At 50.0% G+C, this 18,453-nt stretch overlaps 3 protein-coding genes across 9 annotated transcripts in view; 1 reads left to right on the top strand and 2 right to left on the bottom strand.

Moving 5' to 3' along the window:
• Nucleotides 1-3,134, top strand: part of Itgal (integrin subunit alpha L) — a 47,808-nt gene extending 44,674 nt beyond the window's left edge. For all 6 annotated transcript variants that reach the window (XM_052197979.1, XM_052197982.1, XM_052197981.1 and 3 more), the window contains one exon: nt 1,449-3,134. In XM_052197979.1, the coding sequence (XP_052053939.1) occupies nt 1,449-1,607 (159 nt within the window). In that variant the 3' untranslated portion in view covers nt 1,608-3,134. The remainder of the gene's footprint in view (nt 1-1,448) is intronic.
• The window catches only part of Septin1 (septin 1), a 502,205-nt gene that overhangs the window by 116,410 nt on the left and 367,342 nt on the right, over nt 1-18,453 (bottom strand). The gene's annotated exons all lie outside the window — the stretch shown is intronic.
• On the bottom strand, nt 12,446-15,239 carry Znf768 (zinc finger protein 768). The gene is made up of 2 exons (XM_052198086.1): nt 14,798-15,239; nt 12,446-14,524 (listed from the first exon to the last, which is right to left on the bottom strand). Exons 1-2 carry the CDS (start codon nt 14,883-14,885, stop codon nt 12,918-12,920), a joined length of 1,695 nt encoding a protein of 564 aa, XP_052054046.1. The 5' UTR covers nt 14,886-15,239; the 3' UTR covers nt 12,446-12,917.

Genomic DNA, 18,453 nt, shown 5'->3' with positions numbered 1-18,453 from the left:
ACAGCCAGGACTACACAGAGAAACCCTGTCTCGACAAAAAAAACAAAATCCAAAAACCAAAAAAAAAAAAGTTTTCACAAGACTTAGAAAACCATATTTCAGCCAAGCAGTGGTGGCGCACACCTGTAATCCTAGCACTCTGGGAGGCAGAGGCAGGTGGATTTCTGAGTTCGAGGCCAGCCTGGTCTACAGAGTGAGTTCCAGGACAGCCAGGACTACACAGAGAAACCCTGTCTCGAAAAAACCAAATCCAAAACCAAAACAAAACCATATTTCTTTTCTTTTATTCTTTTGGGGGGACATGGTGGGGGACAGTGTCTCACTATGTAGTCCTGTCTGCCTAGCACTCCTGATGTAGATCAGGCTGGCCCTGAACTCATAGAAATCTTTCTACCTCTGACACCAGAGTGCTGACTTTAAAGGAGTGTACTACCATACCCATGCTTTTATTTTATTTTATTATTTTATTTTATTTTATTTTATTTTATTTTTTTATTTTATTGGGCTGGAAAGTTGACTCAGTGGTTAAGAGCACTTACTGGTTTCACAAAGGACGAACGTTTGATTCCTAGCACCCACCTGGAGGCCCACCACCTCCTTACACACCAGGCATGCATTTGGGGCACAGATACTCATGCATGCCAAACACTCATACACACAAAATAATAAAAATAAATCTCAATTTTAAAACTCTTGTTATTGGAGGGGATGGGGGGGGTCTGCCATAGAGCGCGGGTGGGGGCAGAGGACAACTTTGATGAGTCTGTCCTCTCCTTCTGCTGTGGCTCTGGGACCTAAACTCAAGCAGGCAGGCTTGTGTGGCAAGGGTTCTGACCTGCTGGCCCATCTTACAGCTGCAGCTTTTGTTGTTGTTGTTTTGGGTTTTTGTTTTGTTTGTTTTGTTTTTGAGACAGAGTTTCTCTGTATAACAGTCCTGGCTGTCCTGGACTCACTTCATAGACCAGGATGGCCATGAATTTACAGATATCCACCTGCCTCTGCCTCCCAAGTGCTGGTATTAGAGGCATGCACCATCACACTTGGCCTCCCTGCTGCTTTAAACATTCTTTTTTAAAAAAAAGATTTATTTATTATTATATGTAGCACACTGTAGCTGTCTTCAGACACACCAGAAGAGGGCGTCAGATCTCATTACGGATGGTTGTGAGTCACCATGTGGTTGCTGGGATTTGAACTTGGGACCTTCGGAAGAGCAGTCAGTGCTCTTAACTGCTGAGCCATCTTTCCAGCCCAGTCTCACTGCTTCTTAAAAAGAAATATTTCTGAGAATGAAACCTACAGATCTCTTGTCCTAGGCACAGACGTTACCTGACGGTGGGGTGTCCTACCTGACGGTGGTATGTCCTACTTATCTGCATAGGATGCCTTTACATCTTGCAGGGGCGGCTGGTCTCTGGACATCCGCCCACTCTGTGTGCTTCTGGCAGGTTGGCTTCTTCAAAAGGAACCTGAAGGAGAAGATGGAGGCTGATGGAGGTGTTCCGAACGGAAGCCCTCCAGAAGACACGGATCCTCTGGCAGTACCCGGGGAAGAGACCAAAGATAAGGGCTGCCTGGAGCCCCTCCACGAGAGCGACAAGGACTAAGGCCTAGGTCTGCTACACTGACGGCCCAGGAACAGACTTGAGCCCGGGCACTGACCAACTTCAGCCGCAAGCCACGGCGTGTCCTGTCCTTGGTTAGTCATGGCTGTTCCGCGTCCTCAGTTTCCCCATTTTGAGCATAGAGCTCATTCCTATGTTTTCTACAGGTGCATGGTAAGTAGGCTGAGGGAGGCCAAGAGGGCCATAGGTGAAGGCTATCTTCTGCTAGTCTGCCTTGTTGTCCCTCTGAGAGAATCTTTGAAAAAAAAAAAAACTGGGAGAAACTGCCATCTCAGGACCCAGTAATACCCGAGCCCTCCCAGCTGCCCCCAGCTGTCCTGACCTCCTGGCTCTGCCCCACACTCTCCTGCCTGGACTCTGTTGCCACACAGCAAATCCCATTTGTGTCACTGCATGGCTACTGCAGATGACTTTTTGAGTCAGAGACAACATTTCTTGATGAGCCTTGAAGGCCTTCTGAAGTCAGGCCCCGGTGGTGGCCTCCCCAGCCTCTGCTAGAGATGACCCGCCACTCTCCCAGGCACAGCTATCCCAGCCTGTCCCAGAGTCTTTCTCCCTCCTGTGCTGCTGTATTTGAGCTCATGTCCTCTTCCCCATGGGGTGTTTCTGCCTCCTCCTGTCCTGACTAAGGAGGGTTCCATACTGTGCACCTTGCACCAGCCTGTCCTTGCCTCTGTCCTCCAGGTTATATTTATTCTCTTTGATGAATTATTTAATTTCTACCTGTCATTGAGCTCTTTGAAGTTTGGGTATGCACCCTGTCACCTCTGGTGACATCCTAGGCTAGGGAGCAATAAAGCAGGCGCAGTTTCATTGACTTGATGGAGGCTCAGGTAGAGAAATGGCTTGGATGAACCCCTGGCATTGCATCCTCCAAGGCTCTTCCTCTCCAGAGTCCATCACTGTTAAATTCCCCAGCTCCCATCCAAAAGTGGATCAAGACGCTCCAGGACAAAGCACATGAGTGGCAGTGTGAATGAGAAATGCCCCACATAAGCTCAGGCGTCTGGACACTTGGTCCCCGTTGGAGGCTCCGAGAGGTCATGGGGAGGCGCGGCCTCGCTGGAGGAAGCCTGCCAGGGAGAAGGGCCGTGAGGGTTAAAGCCTGCAAGTCCACTCCTGGCTCCAGGCCTACAGTCCATGTGCTTGCTCTCTGCTGTCCTGCCTGCTGCTGGCTGCCATGTGCCTCTGTCATCAAAGACTCTTAAACTCCCTGGAACCATACACCCAAATAAACGTCCTCAAGTGTGATAGTTTATCATAGCAGCTGAAAAAGTTACTAATACAACATGCCTGCATCCGCTTATCCAGTAAGTGTGGAATTCTGTCCGATTCTGATGGCTGTATGCTAGTGCAGTGTTCCAGCCTGGCTTATTTAAATGAATATATTCCCTCAAATGCTGTACCAAATAGAGTCAAAAGACTCAGCCCTGCTTCTCATCTCCTGTATTAGGGTTGGGGTTTTGTCTTGTTTTCTGTTGCTGCAATAAAGTACCCTAACGAAAGCAACTTATGGGGATAAGTGTGTGTGTGTGTGTGTGCACTTTATTGAGGCATGTGTGTATACTTGCCCCAGCTGTGGCCCCCATGTTCTGGGCACAGCTATGGTATGTGTCTTGGGATCCAGCTGTAGTCCCACATCCTCCATTTCCTCTGTCAGCGAGTCCAGGTGCTGTTGCTGAAAGGCTGGAAGGCTGAAGTGAAGTCTAGAATGGGTAGGGTCTGCAGGACGGCCTGGGAGGGCCAGCCAGGAGAAGACCTTCTCAGAGGGTTTTAGTGGTATAGCTCTTTTAGACGATACTCAGTGAAGCAGCTCTGTTAGATGCTCTCCAGTGAGACAGCTGGTGTACATACACTTTATTTGGGGTGATCAAGGTGATGAACCTTGGAGAGTGGGAAGGTGAATGTAAAATCACTGGCTGGAGCTTAAATTGTTGTGAATGCCTCCTTTACATGGAAAGGCATTCTGGGAATCCCAGGTACTTGCTAGGTTGGTTCTTATCAGGAAGAGGAAGTTGAACTTGTAAGTTTGCCAAGAACTACATGACCTTCCTTGGGTAGGATTAGGGTTGGGCTCCTCAGATCGGGCAGAGAAGGGGATGCTGAGCTGGCAAGGGAGTCCTCCATTTTGCACCAGGCTCAAAGGAGCTATCTGCACATGGTAGACCTCCACCTGAAGTAACCTGGTTTGCCAACAGTTTATTTTGGCTTACACTTTCAGGGGGACTGGAAGTGATTGGGTAGGCATGTGCCAGGAATGTGAGTGTTGGCCCGCTGCCTGGGAAGTCTGGAGGCAGAGAGCAAACAGAATGTGGAGGAGGATATAAAATCTCAAAACCCGCCTGGACCCACTCCCTTCACCGAGGCTCCACCTCCTGAAGTTCCCATATCCTTCCTGAACAACATCACCAGCTGGGGACCTCGTGGTCAATATATGAGCCTATGGATGGCGGGTGGCGTTTCTCATTCAGGTCCCAACATCCCTCTCCCGCTTTGTCATCATGAATCTCAGGCAGCTAACCTCGACCTGAACCAATTCCAAACAGAAGCATAGAGGAAGAAACTAAATGGAAGAAGTGCTAAGGACAACCGGCTGTTCTTCGGGAAATAGGAATACGTTGTCTGGAGAAATGGTTCAGCAGTGAAGAACACATACTGCTTCTGCATAGGACCTGAGTTCCGTTCCCAGAACACATGTTGGGCAATTCACAATTTGCCTCTCGCTTGGCTCCAAGGGGATGTGAGACCTTTGGCTTCAGAGGGTACCTGCGCTTACACGTACATAAAGAGACATACATGCACATGATTAAAAATAATAAACCTTCAAAACATGGGAATAATACATGCTGGAAATGATGGTACCACCAGTAATACAGTTCCTGGGAGGTTGAGGCAGAAAGATCTGGAATTCCTGGCCCCCGGGCTCAGGAGCAGAGAGCTTGCCGGGTGCTCACGAGTTCCCAGGCCTGTTTATATACTGAAGAGCAAAGGTGAAGGGTCAAAGGGGTGCATCGTTTACTTCGAGCAATAACGAAGCCCTTGTGATCTAGAAGCCATAGAAAGAGTCAGTCACGAATCCTCTTCTGTGGTCAGCAGGACCCCCAGAGAATGGATCCCAGAACTGGTAAAAGAGAAAGTTGCCCACCCATATAGAAAAGACGAGTGGTGGGAGTCCCCAAGCAGTGACCTTTGATGGTCCTCTTCTGCCTCACAGGGGCGTACGGACATTTCTAAGCCCGGCATGAAAGACACAAGCCCATCATGCAGGCTGTCTGAGCCCAGTCTGTAGAAGGCTGGGTGAACTGGGACCTGCTCTGGCTCTTCTTCTCCCTGGCCCAGTATGCTCCTCCTGGTCCCCGCCAACACCCCTCCTTTGCCCCAGCTGTCTTGACAATGCTTCACTGTTGTCATCGAGCTGAACAGCCTCTCCAGCTCCATCAGCCTTTGCTTGATAGGACTCCAAGGAACTATGGGAAGGGCTCATTACGAAGACACTTGAAACCATTTTCCTGAAAGGGGAAATAATGTTTTAATTGCATTCTATTTACTCTCTCTCTCTCTCTCTCTCTCTCTCTCTCTCTCTCTCTCTCTCTCTGTGTGTGTGTGTGTGTGTGGGTGTTTAGGAGTATGTGTGTGTATAGGTGTATGTGTACTACAGTACATGCTTGGAAGTGGTCAGAGGACAGTTTTCTTTCTACTATGTGAAACTTGGGGAATCTAACTGAAGTTGTCGGGCTTGGCCAAAAGCAACTGCCTTTACTGGTTGAGCCCTCATCCCAGCCCTTATAGTTTTCCAGGAATGTCACAGGCCAACTGACAGCACATGAGACCATGTAGAGGTGTGATACACTGATTTAATGTGTGCTCACCTGTTTGTTTCTGTTGAGACAGTCTTCCCCTGTAGTCCAGGCTGCCCTTCTGTGTAGCCCTGTCTGGCTTTGAGCTGGAGGATTACTACCTGGGTTTAACAAGTGCCTGTACTGTAAGCAGACACAACCATGCCTACACATTTGTTGTTTCTTGCATGCTTTGTGTGGGACTCTATTCTGGGTACTGAAGATGGAGTAATGAAAGAAGCGAGTCCCCCTTTCAGGAAGCTGTCACTGTAGCAAGCAGACAGGATACAAGTAGAAAAGTGATTTCAGGTGGGGACAGAGGGCATGAAAAAAATCATATCGGAATAAAAGAGTAGCAGGTGACCGGATGGGCTGTTTTAGATAGATCAGAGGGTCTCTTAGGGTTACTGTTGCTGTGATGAAACACCACGACCAAAGCAACTTGGGGAAGAAGGAGTCATGTGGCATACACTTCCACAGCACTGCTCATCATCAAAGAAAGTCAGGACAGGAACTCAAACAGGGTAGGAACCTGGGAGCAGGAACTGATGCAGAGGCCATGGAGGAGTGCTGCTTACTAGCTTGCTCCCAATGGCTTGCTCAGCCTGCTTTCTTATAGAACCCTGGGCCATCAATCCAGGGATGGCACCACCTACAGTGGGCTGGGCCCTTCCCCGTTAGTCGCTAATTTTAAAAATGCCCTACAGGCCTGCCAGCAGTCTGATCTTATTGATGCACATTCTTAATTGAGGTTGCCACCTATCAGATGACTTTAGGGCGAGTCAAGCTGACACAGAACTATCCAGCACATTCTGTGACTCTGAAAGCAGCAACATTGTTTTCAGGAAAAAACGCTGAACCTGTCCAGCCCCTCTCCGCCAATCTATCCTGACTCAGCTACCTCGGGGCCTTTTCGCATGCTGCTCTCGCTACCAGTGTGTACAATTTCACTTGCTTGCTGATAGCTGGACAGTTTTTAAGAGAGAGAGAGAGAGGGAAAGAGGGGGGGAGAGAGAGAGAGAGAGAGTAAGAGAGACAGACAGACAGACATATGTGGATGTCCAAGGACAACTTCTGAGTTCTAGGACTTGAACTCAAGTCATCAGGCTTGATAGCAAACACCCACTGAACTTTCTCACTGGCCTGCTCCATTGCTGTTTATGAGACACGGTCTAGCCATGTTTGCTAAGCTGGCTTCTAAGTCCTAATTTCAAGTGATTCTCAGGTTCTGTGTCTTGGTCAGCTGGAGCTACAGGTGTGTGTCACCACACCTGGCTTCCAGCTGTCTATCCAAAAGTCATCATTTTAAGACCCTTAGCACATTTCTTTCTCTTTTTTTGGGGGGGGGCAACATATTTGAGACATAGCCTCTCTGTATAGCTTTGGCTATGCTGGAACTTGCTATGTAGACCAGGCTCACAGAGGTCCACCTGCCTCTGCCTGCCAAGGACTGAGATTAATGTGTGTCACCCATGGGCGTGGGATAGCTGGCCCTATGGTGGTGGTGTGAACACCAGAGAGCTGTCCCTGCTCCTCAAGGGAGAGCTGGCCCTGGACTGAGCTGACAGCAGCTCAGCTCACCTCAGTTGATGGCTTCTGGTACAGATACAGGAGGATAAAGGCTCATCCTCCCTCCAGAGCTGACCACTAGGAACTTGACCATGCTCCAACGAATATGGCCAACACAAAATGGACTTGCTTTTCTTTTGGGGGAGAGGGGAGAGGCCATGGAGGCCATGGGAAGAAAGGAACGTAATTGTGATTGGGATGTATGATGTGAGACTCCCAAATAATCGATTGAAAAAAATGTGTGCCACCATGCCCAGCACTTCAAGGCCCTTTGAAATCGTTCTCACCTCCACCATTCCCCAGCACCTTGTTTCCACGCCTTGGGGCTCATCATGCTACTTCTAGACAGGCTTCCCTTTCTTGTGAGGGAAGGAGGCAGAAAGCCTTACCTACATGTTACCAGCAACTGGCCCTCCCCAGCCCTCCCCAGGATTAGTACAAAGGAGGCACACAGTAAGTATCAAAATTTGTGGCCCTCAAACGTTTCAATCTCAGAAACCCTATATACTCTCTTAAAAAGCTGAAGGGAGCTGGGCAGTGGTGGTACACACCTTTAATCCCAGCACTCAGGAGGAAGAAGCAGGAGAATTTCTGTGAGTTCAAGGCCAGCCTAGTCTACAACTTGAGTTCCAGGACAGGGCTATACAAAGAAAACCTGTTTCAAACCAAACCCCCTCTCCCCTCTAAAAATATTAAGATGCCTGGCAGTAAACAGAGCTCAATGCCCTGCAAAGGCTCTCAGACCCACATCAGGCAGCTCACAAATGCTGGGAAATCCAGCTTCATGGGCGCCACCATTGCTGGCCTCAGGATACCTGAGCGCGTGTGCACAGACCCAGAGACAAGAGGCATGCATTTATATACTTCTAAGTTTTTAAAGATACTGAGGATCCTCCAAATGCCTTTTTGACATGGTTTAGATATACTGATATTTATTAACTTAGATGTTAAAATGGAAATAAAAAAAATACAACACCACTGTGCTGGCTAGTTTGATGTCAACTTGACCCAAGCTAGAGGCATTTTGGAAGAAGGAACCTCAACTGAGAAATTGCCCCTACCAGATCAGCCTGTGGGCAAACCTCCGGTGAATTCTCTTGATTGATGATTAGTGTGGGAGGGCCCAGGTCACTGTGGGCAGTGCCATCCCAGGTCACATGTGGTCTTGGACGCTGTAAGAAAGCAAACCAAGCCAGCCAGAGTGAGCAAGCCAATAAGCAGCACTCCTTATGGCCTCTGCATCAGTTCCTGCCTAGAGTCCTGCCCTGACTTCCCTGGGTGTTGGACTACAAACTGTAAAATGAAATAAACCCTTTCCTCCTCAAGTTGCTTTTGGTCATGGTGCTTTACCACAGCAATGGAAACCCTCACTAAGACACACCCCCAACCCCTCATTTTGTGAGCTATTGGAATAACGACATGTCAGCATGTGCCATATGGGCCTAGGAAATCCTGGGAATGAAGAGGGCAAAGACCAGCCTTGTACAGTGGCATGTGCCTGTAATCCCAGTAATATGGAAGATGGAGGCGGGGTGTGTGTGGGTGTGTGTGTGAGATCAAGTTCTGCCTGTTTTGCATAGAAAGTCCCTGGGGGATGGTAAATTGGACTGGATATGGTGGACCATTTGTCTAATCTCAGTACTCATGAGGCAGAGGCAGGAATATCTCTGTGGGTTTGGAGTCAGCCTGGTCTATATAGTCAGTTCCAGGCCAGCCAAGACTGCATAGTGAAACCCTGTCTCAAAAAAAAAAAAAAAAAAAAAAAAAAAAAAAAAAAAAAAAAGGGAAGCTAAACTTGCAAACAATATCAAGCAACCATTTCCTTATGTAGGGCAGTGTACCACAGATAACATGGAGGACCTTGAACAGCTAGACCTAGTGTTGGACCTTGTCTTAGTCAGGGTTTCTATTCCTGCACAAACATCATGACCAAGAAACAAGTTGGGGAGGAAAGGGTTTATTCTGCTTATACTTCCACATTGCTGTTCATCACCAGAGGAGGTCAGGGCTGGAGCTGATGCAGAGGCCATGGAGGGATGTTTCTTACTGGCTTGCTTCCCCTGGCTTGCTCAGCTTATTTTCTTATAGAACCCAAGAGCACCAGCCCAGGGATGGCCCCACCCACAATGGGCCCTCCCCCCTTGATCACTAATTGAGAAAATTCTCCACAGCTGGACCTCATGGAGGCATTTCCTCACCTGAAGCTCCTTTATGATAACTCTAGCCTGTGTCAAGTTGACACACAAAACCAGCCAGTACAGACCTAGAGTTCTCTGAGTTCCTTCATGACCTTGTTGTGGACTTTTGGGAAATGTGTCCAGATTGACTCTGGTGGTCCCTTAGGAGCTGCATGAAAGAAAGAGGTAGGGTCTGAACAACTCTGTCCCAGACTCATTTGTTTCAGAGATTTGAAATAGAGGCAAGAGGGTTACCATGAGTTCAAAGTTAACCTGGGCTACATAGTAAATCCCAGACTAGCCTAGGCCTGTCTCAAAAACAAAGCAAAACAAAACAACGATAAAAACCCAGCAAATAAAAATGCTTTTTTTTTTTTTGAGATGGTAGTCCTGGCTGTCCTGAAACTCAGAGATTCATCTGCTAAAGGCCTGTACCACTACCACCCAGCAAAAAATGCATTTTTTTAAAAATTGATTTTTCAAGACAGGGTTTCTCTCTGTAGCCCTGGCTGTCCTGGAACTCACTCTGTAGACCATGCTGGCCTCGAACTCAGAAATCCACCTGCCTCTGCCTCCCAAGTGCTGGGATTAAAGTCATGTGCCACCACTGCCCAACTTTTCTTTTCTTTTCTTTTCTCTTCTTTTCTTTTCTTTTCTTTTTTCTTTTCCTTTTCTTTCCTTTCCTTTCCTTTCTTTTTTTTTGGGTAAAAAAAATGCATTTTCTACCAGAACACAGAGGCAATTAAATATCTGTGAATTTGAGGCCTGCCTGGTCTACATTGGGAATTCCAGGTTAAATAGGACTACATAGTGAGACTATATACAAAAATTTAAAAATACATATTTGAGCCAGGCAGTGGTAGTGCACACCTTTAATCCTAGCACTTGGGAGGCAGAAGCAGGCAAATTTCTGAGTTCAAGGCCAGCCTGGTCTACAGAGCTCCAGAACAGTCAGGGCTACATATATCAGAAACGAAAACGAACCAACCAACCAAACAAACAAACGAACAAAAAACAACAAAAAATATTTGAAGCTATCTGAAAATATTGAAAAATATTTGATGTAGCTCAGTACAGTTGTCTAATAAATGCCACACCCTGCTCTCAAGCTCCAGTACCAAAATAAATCCAAATATAAAAATAAATAAATCCAAATATAAAATGATAGAATTGAATGTTTAAAAGCAAGAAGGGGCTGGAGAGATGGCTCAGTGGTTAAGAGCACCGACTGTTCTTCTAAAAATTCCTGAGTTCAAATCCCAGCAACCACATGGTGGCTTACAACCATCTCATAATAAGATCTGACTCCCTCTTCTGGAGTGTCTGAAGACAGCTACAGTGTACTTACATATAGTTAATAAATCTTAAAAAAAAAAAAGCCGGGCAGTGGTGGCACATGCCTTTAATAATCCCAGCACTTGGGAGGCAGAGGCAGGTGGATTTCTGAGTTCAAGGCCAGCCTGGTCTACAGAGTGAGTTCCGGGACAGCCAGGGCTATACAGAGAAACCCTGTCTTGAAAAACAAAACAAAACAAAACAAAACAAAACAAAACAAAAGCCAGATGTGAAACCAAACATAATGATGCATTCGACAGAGGTAGGTGGATTTCTGTGAGTTTGAGGCCAGCCTGGTTTACACAGTGTACCAGATCAGCTGGAGCTACATAGACTCTATCTCAAAATGAAATAAAATGAAGTAAAATAAAATGCCTGGTATGAAGTCTTTGGACATAGCTCCATTGGTATAGTGCTGAAGGTGTCAGTAACTGCCAGTCTAAGCTTCTAAGCAGGGCACTACTCTAGTTAATGGCACTCCCCTGCCCTGGGGTCAATCCCGAACTTTATATAAACTGGGTGTATTCCTGCACACTTATACTCTTAACACTTAGTGGACTTCAACAGTAAGATCTTGAGTTCCAGGCCAGGGTGTTATATAGTGACATACCATTTCAAGGAGAAAGGGAAGTGCCAAGAGGAGGGAGGAAAAGGGAGGAGGGAGGAAAAGGGAGGAGGGAGGAAAAGGAAGGAGGGAAGAAAAGGGGGGAGGGAGGAAAAGGGAGGAGGGAGGAAAAGGGGGAGGGAGGAAAGGGGAGAGGAGGTAGCAGTGGCAGCTGCAATAGTGGCTTGCTTGCATTAAGTTCATAAAGGTCTTTCAATTACTGTAAGATTTCATTTGAACAATAATGTTCTACTTTCAAATGTACTTTTAATTTTGAAAACCAGGCAAATGGAATTGAACCATGTGGTTCCTTCCTGAATTGCAGACCATTAGAAGCTATTTGCTTTTATGAGTTTGAAGGCCCTAAAGATGGGAATGTCACCAGGATCCAAAGACCAAAAACACTCAAATGTGCCCATGTGGCCAAGCTCTGGGCATAGGTGGAGCTAGGTAAATGGAGTGTGAATGTCACATCTGGCCTTAGACACACAGTGACTAAACAGCCACTGCCCTCTCTGGCAGCCTGTCTCTACTTCTGTGAAACAGGAGCAAACTTTCAGATGCTTTTTCAGGTCCTCCCAGTAGGCCCTGTCTCAAAATGTGCTCCCAAAAGATGGTGCTTCCCCATGGTGTGGCCTGCTCTGCTAAGGTCACAAAGGTCCACACTCTCCATTCTCACTGGTAAGTCTGCATCAGTCTGAGTCTGGAACTTGGATGGGAAAACAGGGTAGGAGCAACTGATACAGAGCACCAGAGGCGGGGGACCCACTGAGCCCTGCTGGCCACACTGGCTGGGAAAGGGGCTAGTGAAGTGGTTCCTTACTCTCAAACAGGAACCAGGCCTCCTCTTGGCTGGAGATTAAGTGTAGCTGCCTGCTCCAGTCTAGAGAAAAGATGTACTGGAGGTGCCTGAAGCACTAACTCAGGTACAGGATGGGGTTAAGCCATGGCTTGACCGGGGGTGGGGTGGGGTGGGGGTGGGGCAGTCCTACCTGGGTATGAGCGCCCGGGGGTGTTTTCTGACATAAGCACAGACCCTTAGTTTAGGAAGTTCTGAGGACTATCCCACACCTCCTACAATCAGGCCCTTTGAATCTGTCTGGCATGCAAAAGCACACGAACTTCAGTGTCCATGGGCAAATAAACCATTCTCTGAACTTCGAATGCTAAGCTCTCACTGAACCACCTACCATAAAAGCACTTCTGGAGCAAGACCCTGGCAAGACCTCGGCAGCAGCAGTTCTGACTGGCTCCCATTGCTATGGGAACTTCCACATACACATTTTAAGGACAAGTCTCTTACCACATAAAAGTTTTATTGAACTCAAACGGCTCCAAAGCCTGAGGAAGACAAGGCAGGATGGGTTTGCTCTGAGGTTCAGACCCTGCCCTGGGCCTCACTCCCCGTCGACCTACCCTTTGCCCTCTCCTGGATTCACCAGGGTCTCAGCAGCTAAGATCTAAGCTACCCTACTCTAACGGACACGCCCTTGCCCTCCCCCCTCCCCACCTAGTACTTTGCCAGAACAGGGCCTCCCAGCTGAGCTCGGCAAGCAGCAGCTCTCCTGGGCTTCCTGTTGCCTGTCTGGCCTCCCTCCAACCCCTTCATAGCCCAACTCTCATACTTCTCGAGGGCATGTGACCTCCTGCACCCTGACCCATCATCTAGAATAGTTCATCCTTCTATCATCCTCCAGCTTCTCTATCCTCTTAAGCGGTTTAAGTTCTCTGACTCCATCTCTTCTGCACATCACCTCCCCACCGTGACTGGTTAGCGGCGGCCAGCTGCGTGGGTCCGCTGGTGGCGGATGAGGTCGGAGCTCTGCGAGAAGGCCTTTCCACAGTCATCACACTTATAAGGTCGCTCCCCACTATGCACGCGATGGTGCTGCAGCAGCGTGGAGGAGCGACAGAAGCCCTTGCCACACACGGCGCAGCGGTATGGCCTCTCGCCTGTGTGAGAGCGCTGGTGCTGAATGAGTGTAGAGGAGCGGTTGAAGGTCTTGCCACAGTCGGGGCAGCTGTACGTGCGGCCTGGCAGATGGGTGCGGGCATGGATGGCCAGAACTGAGCTCTGGCCAAAGCGTTTGCCGCACTCCGGGCACTTGAAGGGCTTTTCACGGGCGTGGCTGCGGGCATGGGGGATAAGTGCTGACCGTTGGGAGAAGCTTTTGCCACAGATGCCACAGCTGAAAGGCCGTTGCCCAGTGTGCACCCTTTGGTGGCTGCGCAGGGATGAGTTCTGGCTATAGCACTTGCCACACTCGGGGCAGCTGTAGGGCCGCTCATGGCTGTGGGTGCGCTGGTGCCGCAGGAGGTAGGAGCTGTCGCCAAAGGCCTTCCCACAGTGTGGGCACTTGTAGGGCTTCTGGCCAGAGTGGGTGCGCTGGTGGCGAAGTAAGTAAGAGCTATCAGCGAAGGCCTTGCCGCACCTGGGGCACTTGTAGGGCCGCTCGCCTGTGTGAGTGCGCTGGTGTTTGATGAGGTCAGAGCTCTGGGAGAAGGCCTTGCTGCACACCTCACATTTGTAAGGCTTCTCACCGGTATGGATGCGCTGGTGCTGGATTAGGGTAGAGCCTCGCCCAAAGCTCTTCCCGCAGATGCCACAGATGTTAGGTCGAGGGCCTTGCCCACCCCTGGCCCGGCCACCCCTACGGCCTGGACCACGAAGGGCTCCTGTCAGACTCAGGGGATTCTGGAGCATCTCAAACTGGGGTGTAGCCAGCAGAGCCCCCGAAGGCATGTCAAATGGAGCCCCTAGAGGCAGTGCTCCCGTGGGTTGCTCCCCAAACCCTTGAGTAAAGGAGTCCAGGGGGTGAACTCCTAGGGAGATACTCAATGGATTCTTTTCCTCGGGGTCTAGGTGCATCTCTGCACCTTCCTGGGATTTGGAACTTTGAGTTTCAAATTCAGGGCTATGGGTTTTGAACTCAGAATTCCGAACATCATCTCCGGAGTTCTGTGGTTCATCCCCAGGACTCTGAGATTTACACCCTGGGCTCTGAGATTCAAATTTGGGGCTCTTCGAACCAAACCCAGGGCTTTTGGGTTCACACCTAGGACTCCCAGGTTCACAGCCACTGCTCTTGGGATCATACCTAGGACTCTGGGATTCAAACTCCAGGCTCTGAGGATCTGATTCAGAACTTCTGGGTGCAAATTCAGGACTTGGGGGCACATGCCCAGGGCTTCGGGATTCAAACCCTGGGTTTTTAGGCTCAAACTTGGGGCTCTGGGATTCAAATTCTGGGCTTTGTGGCTCAAACTCTGGGCTTTGGGGTTCAAGCCCAAAAGGTATTTCTTCAACTTCATAGTCCCCGTTGCTTTCTTGCTGAGAAATTTCCCCTTCTTCAGTCTCACTTGTGTTGCCTGCAGGATCTGAGAATTACAGAAAATCCAGATTGAATGGGGGTCTGGAAGGTCATTTGGTCCATTAATTGTCCCAAATTTCTCTTCCCACTCCCCAAGCAGGGTCACTGGCCCTACAAGCGAGGTGATGAAATGTCCCACCTCCTCTCCAAAGACCAGGGACACTCAAGTCTCCACCCTCCACCCCACTTCCAAGTGTTTAAGATTCCAGCCTTATTTTCCTCCCACAGGCCGCAGCCCAGTTTTCTGGCACACTCTTGAGAGGCGCGGTCCTTCTCTCACCTTTGAGAGACCCTTCGGGGCTGCCCACTGCGACAGGACTGTGCACATCCCCGGACTCGAGGCCCCACGACGACGCCTCCCGCTCCATCCCTGCCAGCTCCCAGGGCGGCGGCGACGGTGGCGGTGATGGCGGACGATCCTACGACCCTGATCCTGATCGAGTGCCCGGAGTCCCGAGCCCTCGCCACCCGCCCGTTCAGAGCCGCGGAGGAGACCGGGCGGCCTGGCTTCGGCCGCGAAGGCCGGACGTCTTGACCCTGGGCCTCTCCGGCCCCGCCCCTGTCCGCTGCCCCGCCCCCTCCCAGGGTCTCTGATTGTCTCTTGGCCCTCACCGGCCCCCGCGCGTCGTGGCCTCGGAGGTAAGGGGCTGGTCGACTCCTCCGGCCGTCCCCAGTCACAAACTCCCAGCCGAGACCCCAGTCTCGGCCCCAGCCCCGGCTGGGCTCCCGCTCCCCTGCCCCCTCCCCCCCGCACAGGAAGTGTCCGTCCCTGGCCAGTTCCCCCCGCTGGCTCGCGCCGCGGCCTCTCTAGGAGTGGCTGGAGGTGGAAACTCGTTGGCATTAACCCTGGGCAGGATCTCCCGGGCCTTGAGGGGTGGGGGCGACCCGACGCCCTAGAGCGGGCGGGAAGGACGACAGCAGTTTGTATGCCTGTGTCAGGAGTCTCGGTCTAACAAGGGACCTGTCTGCAGATTTCTCCGACCATGTGCTGGTCACTGAGTGTGGCCAAGGGCGAAGCGACAAGCGAGACTCAAGGTCAGCGAGAAGGAGCGACGCTTCCCGGCGCCAGCGGGGGAGGCGGCTAGCTCCTCGCCTCGGCCTCGGGGTTCACTCGGACTGGCACCGGGGAACGCGGACGGACGCCCGTCTGACCGCACACCCAGAGTCTGTAACCCAGAGCCTGCTAACTTGCGGAACTACTACTGTGACACCCGCGCCCACTCCCTCCTCCCACGTCCTCCCCTCCCCCTCCGGGCTGCGGGCTGGTTGCCAGAGAAACAGCTCCGCCTCCTTGTCGCGAGGCGCCGCCCACTCCGCCCAGGATTGGTTGTTGGGGCTGCCTTTCTCACCTCCCGCCCCACCTTGGTCCCCGGGTCACCGTAGGTCCTGGTCGAGTAGAGCTGAGGATGTTCAGGCCATTCCCACTGCTTGCCTGAAATGCCGGCAGGAGTGAGAGAAGGAGGTGCCAGGCGTCTCCTCGCGAGCTCCGCCTGTGCTTTCAAAACTTTCCCCTGAGCGGTTTGTCCTGTATTAAGAATGGAAGCCTAGGGCTCTTAGGGTAAACACCCTTCCTCCTCCGCTTTTCTCCCTTCTCGTTTCTGTTAGCTCTCAGGTTTTACAGGTGCTGAGGGGCCACTCCAGAGATGGCTAGCATAGGACGATCTTCCTAACTCCCCCCTCCCCCTTCCAAATCTTGGGTTTAATTTAATGCCTCTTTTCTGGATTTTCTCACAAGCATGCGGGAGAGTTCGGAGAGTGACACTGCAAGTCCAAAAGAAACTCCGATTTCCCAAACCGCAAAAGGCGGCACAGATACCCAGAAATGAAGTCAACGTGGAGTATAAGAGGATTTCTGGCAGTTAGATAAAAGCCAGCATTCCTCGGGGACTTTGTGAAGCTGGTTCTCCTTTACCTAAAGGAGTTATTTCCCTTTCTCTAGCAGAAGGGACATATGACTACCTGTGACACTTAGCAGCATTAGCAAAGCACTGGCATCACAAGTACACACTTCTAAGTCCGTGCTAGCATCTAGTCCTTCTCATTCTCCCCCCCCCCCCGCCCCCATCCTAAACTCCCTCCGGCTCACAGGCTTCCTCCCCGCCCCACCCCCAGCCACTCATTCTCCTTATGACCTTGACATTCTCACTTGTCCCCTTTCTCCCTCCTATTCCCCTCTTCCTCTCTTCCCTTCCTCCTCCCCTCCCCCTTTCCTCCCCAACTTCTCTGGTCCTGATTCTGTTTTCTCTATTCTCAATCCCCTGCTACTCTCCCCTCTCTTGCAGATAGTAATGTGTTTTATAGAGCACGGTGCGGTGCGGTGGGAGGGGGTGCCCCAGTGGGCATCCGCCCCCCACCCAGGTACTAGCCATAGGACGAGTCTAGTATGGAATAGAGTTTATTTGGGGGATGGGAGATGGGGAGTTGAGAAGGAAGTAGAAGCAGAGAAGGAAAGGGCAAGGGGAGAGAGTGAGAAGGGGGCCAGAGAGAGGAAAGGGGCAGAGAGCCAGAGAGAGCAAGAGGTAGGCCAAACAGGCCATCTTATAGCAAGCCAGACCTACCAGGCTGTTGCTATGTAACTGTTGGGCGAAGCATTGAAGGACCGCCAATGTCCCTGTCCCTATCTCTGTCCAGTTGGCCGCCATGTTTAGCCTACGTTCTCCCTGTGCTCTGACTCTTCAGATGACTTTGGCTGTTCTCTCTCTCCTATCGACATTTAAAAATGAAATAAAAGCCGGGCGGTGGTGTCGTACCTGTAATCCCAGCACTCTGGGAGGCAGAAGCAGGCGGATTTCTGAGTTCGGGCCAGCCTGGTCTACAGAGTGAGTTCCAGGACAGCCGGGGGCTACACACAAACCCTGGCTACAAACAAACAAACAAAAAAACAAATCCAAAAAACAAAACAAAACAACAAAAAAATGAAATAAAAACTTTCCCTTAACCCTAACATGGAGTGGCCATATGTCAGTATCATCTATTCTAGTCATTTTTCTACTCTTCAGCTAAAACAAGTTTGGTAGCATTCTTGACAGCTAATGAGCCAAACCCTCTAAGGGTTTTACACAGTCAGCAAATTCTGAAGATTCTGTAAGTCTTTTGGGTCTCAGACGTCCAGATGCAGTAGTGACCTGCCTGCCCAGGGTTGGTCTCTTATTTGTTGTTTGTTATTCTTATGGCCTTTAACTCAGACTGGCCTTGAATTCTCTGTGAACTGCTGATCCTCTTGCCCCAATCTCCAGAGGACAAGGGTTAAGTGTGTGACCCCATGCTCGGCCTTAGGAGTACGAGGCAAACACTCCATCAACTGTGGTACCGCCCTAGCTGCCACCTTCTCCTTCTTTCCTCCTCTTCTTCCTCGTCTTTCTGTCTTCTTCTGTTTCTCTCTCTCTTTTTTTTTAATAACTAAGTTGAGAACAGTCAAGTTTGCATCCACAGTGCATCTCCCAAGCAGATCTGCATTCATTTCCCTGTTCTTGATCTAGAAAAAAAAATGTCCTTCAATAGCAGACACATTCAGCCATGGGTCAAGACACCCTGCTTTATGGGAAGACTGCTTTTATGCCACTAGTTCAGACTACAGGAAGACCAAAAGGTCTTCATCTGGAGCATGTGCAGCAACTCCAGCTCACTGTCCACTCATTGAGTTTCTCACATCCAATGTGAGATCCATTGTCTCACATCCAATGGCTGGGAAAGAGATGTGTGACTTCATGGAGTCTCTGTGGCAAAGGAGACGGTCTACATTTCAAAAGGGTGATGTGGCAGGGGTGATGAGCCTTACTTTGAAAACACGGTTTCTCATCTGTGGGCTCTGCACCTACTCATTTAACCAAACATAAAAACACATATGACAGGCTGAGACTGTAACTCAAAATCAGAGTGATTGCTTGGCACAAAGTTATTTCAGCACTGGGTGTAGTGGTAATAGTTTCTGTCTGT

The sequence above is a fragment of the Apodemus sylvaticus genome, chromosome 1 (assembly GCF_947179515.1).
Source record: "Apodemus sylvaticus chromosome 1, mApoSyl1.1, whole genome shotgun sequence".
NCBI lineage: Eukaryota > Metazoa > Chordata > Mammalia > Rodentia > Muridae > Apodemus > Apodemus sylvaticus.
The sequence above is the reverse complement of the archived record's forward strand: the minus strand, read 5'-3'. Positions and strand labels throughout refer to the sequence as shown.

Coding starts and splice junctions, on each gene's coding strand:
- Znf768 (XM_052198086.1), bottom strand. CDS start 14,885: ATGGAGCGGGAGGCGTCGTCGTGGGGCCTCGAGTCCGGGGATGTGCAC. Junction 14,525..14,797: donor CCCCGAAGGGTCTCTCAAAG/GTGAGAGAAGGA, acceptor TGTAATTCTCAG/ATCCTGCAGGCAACACAAGT.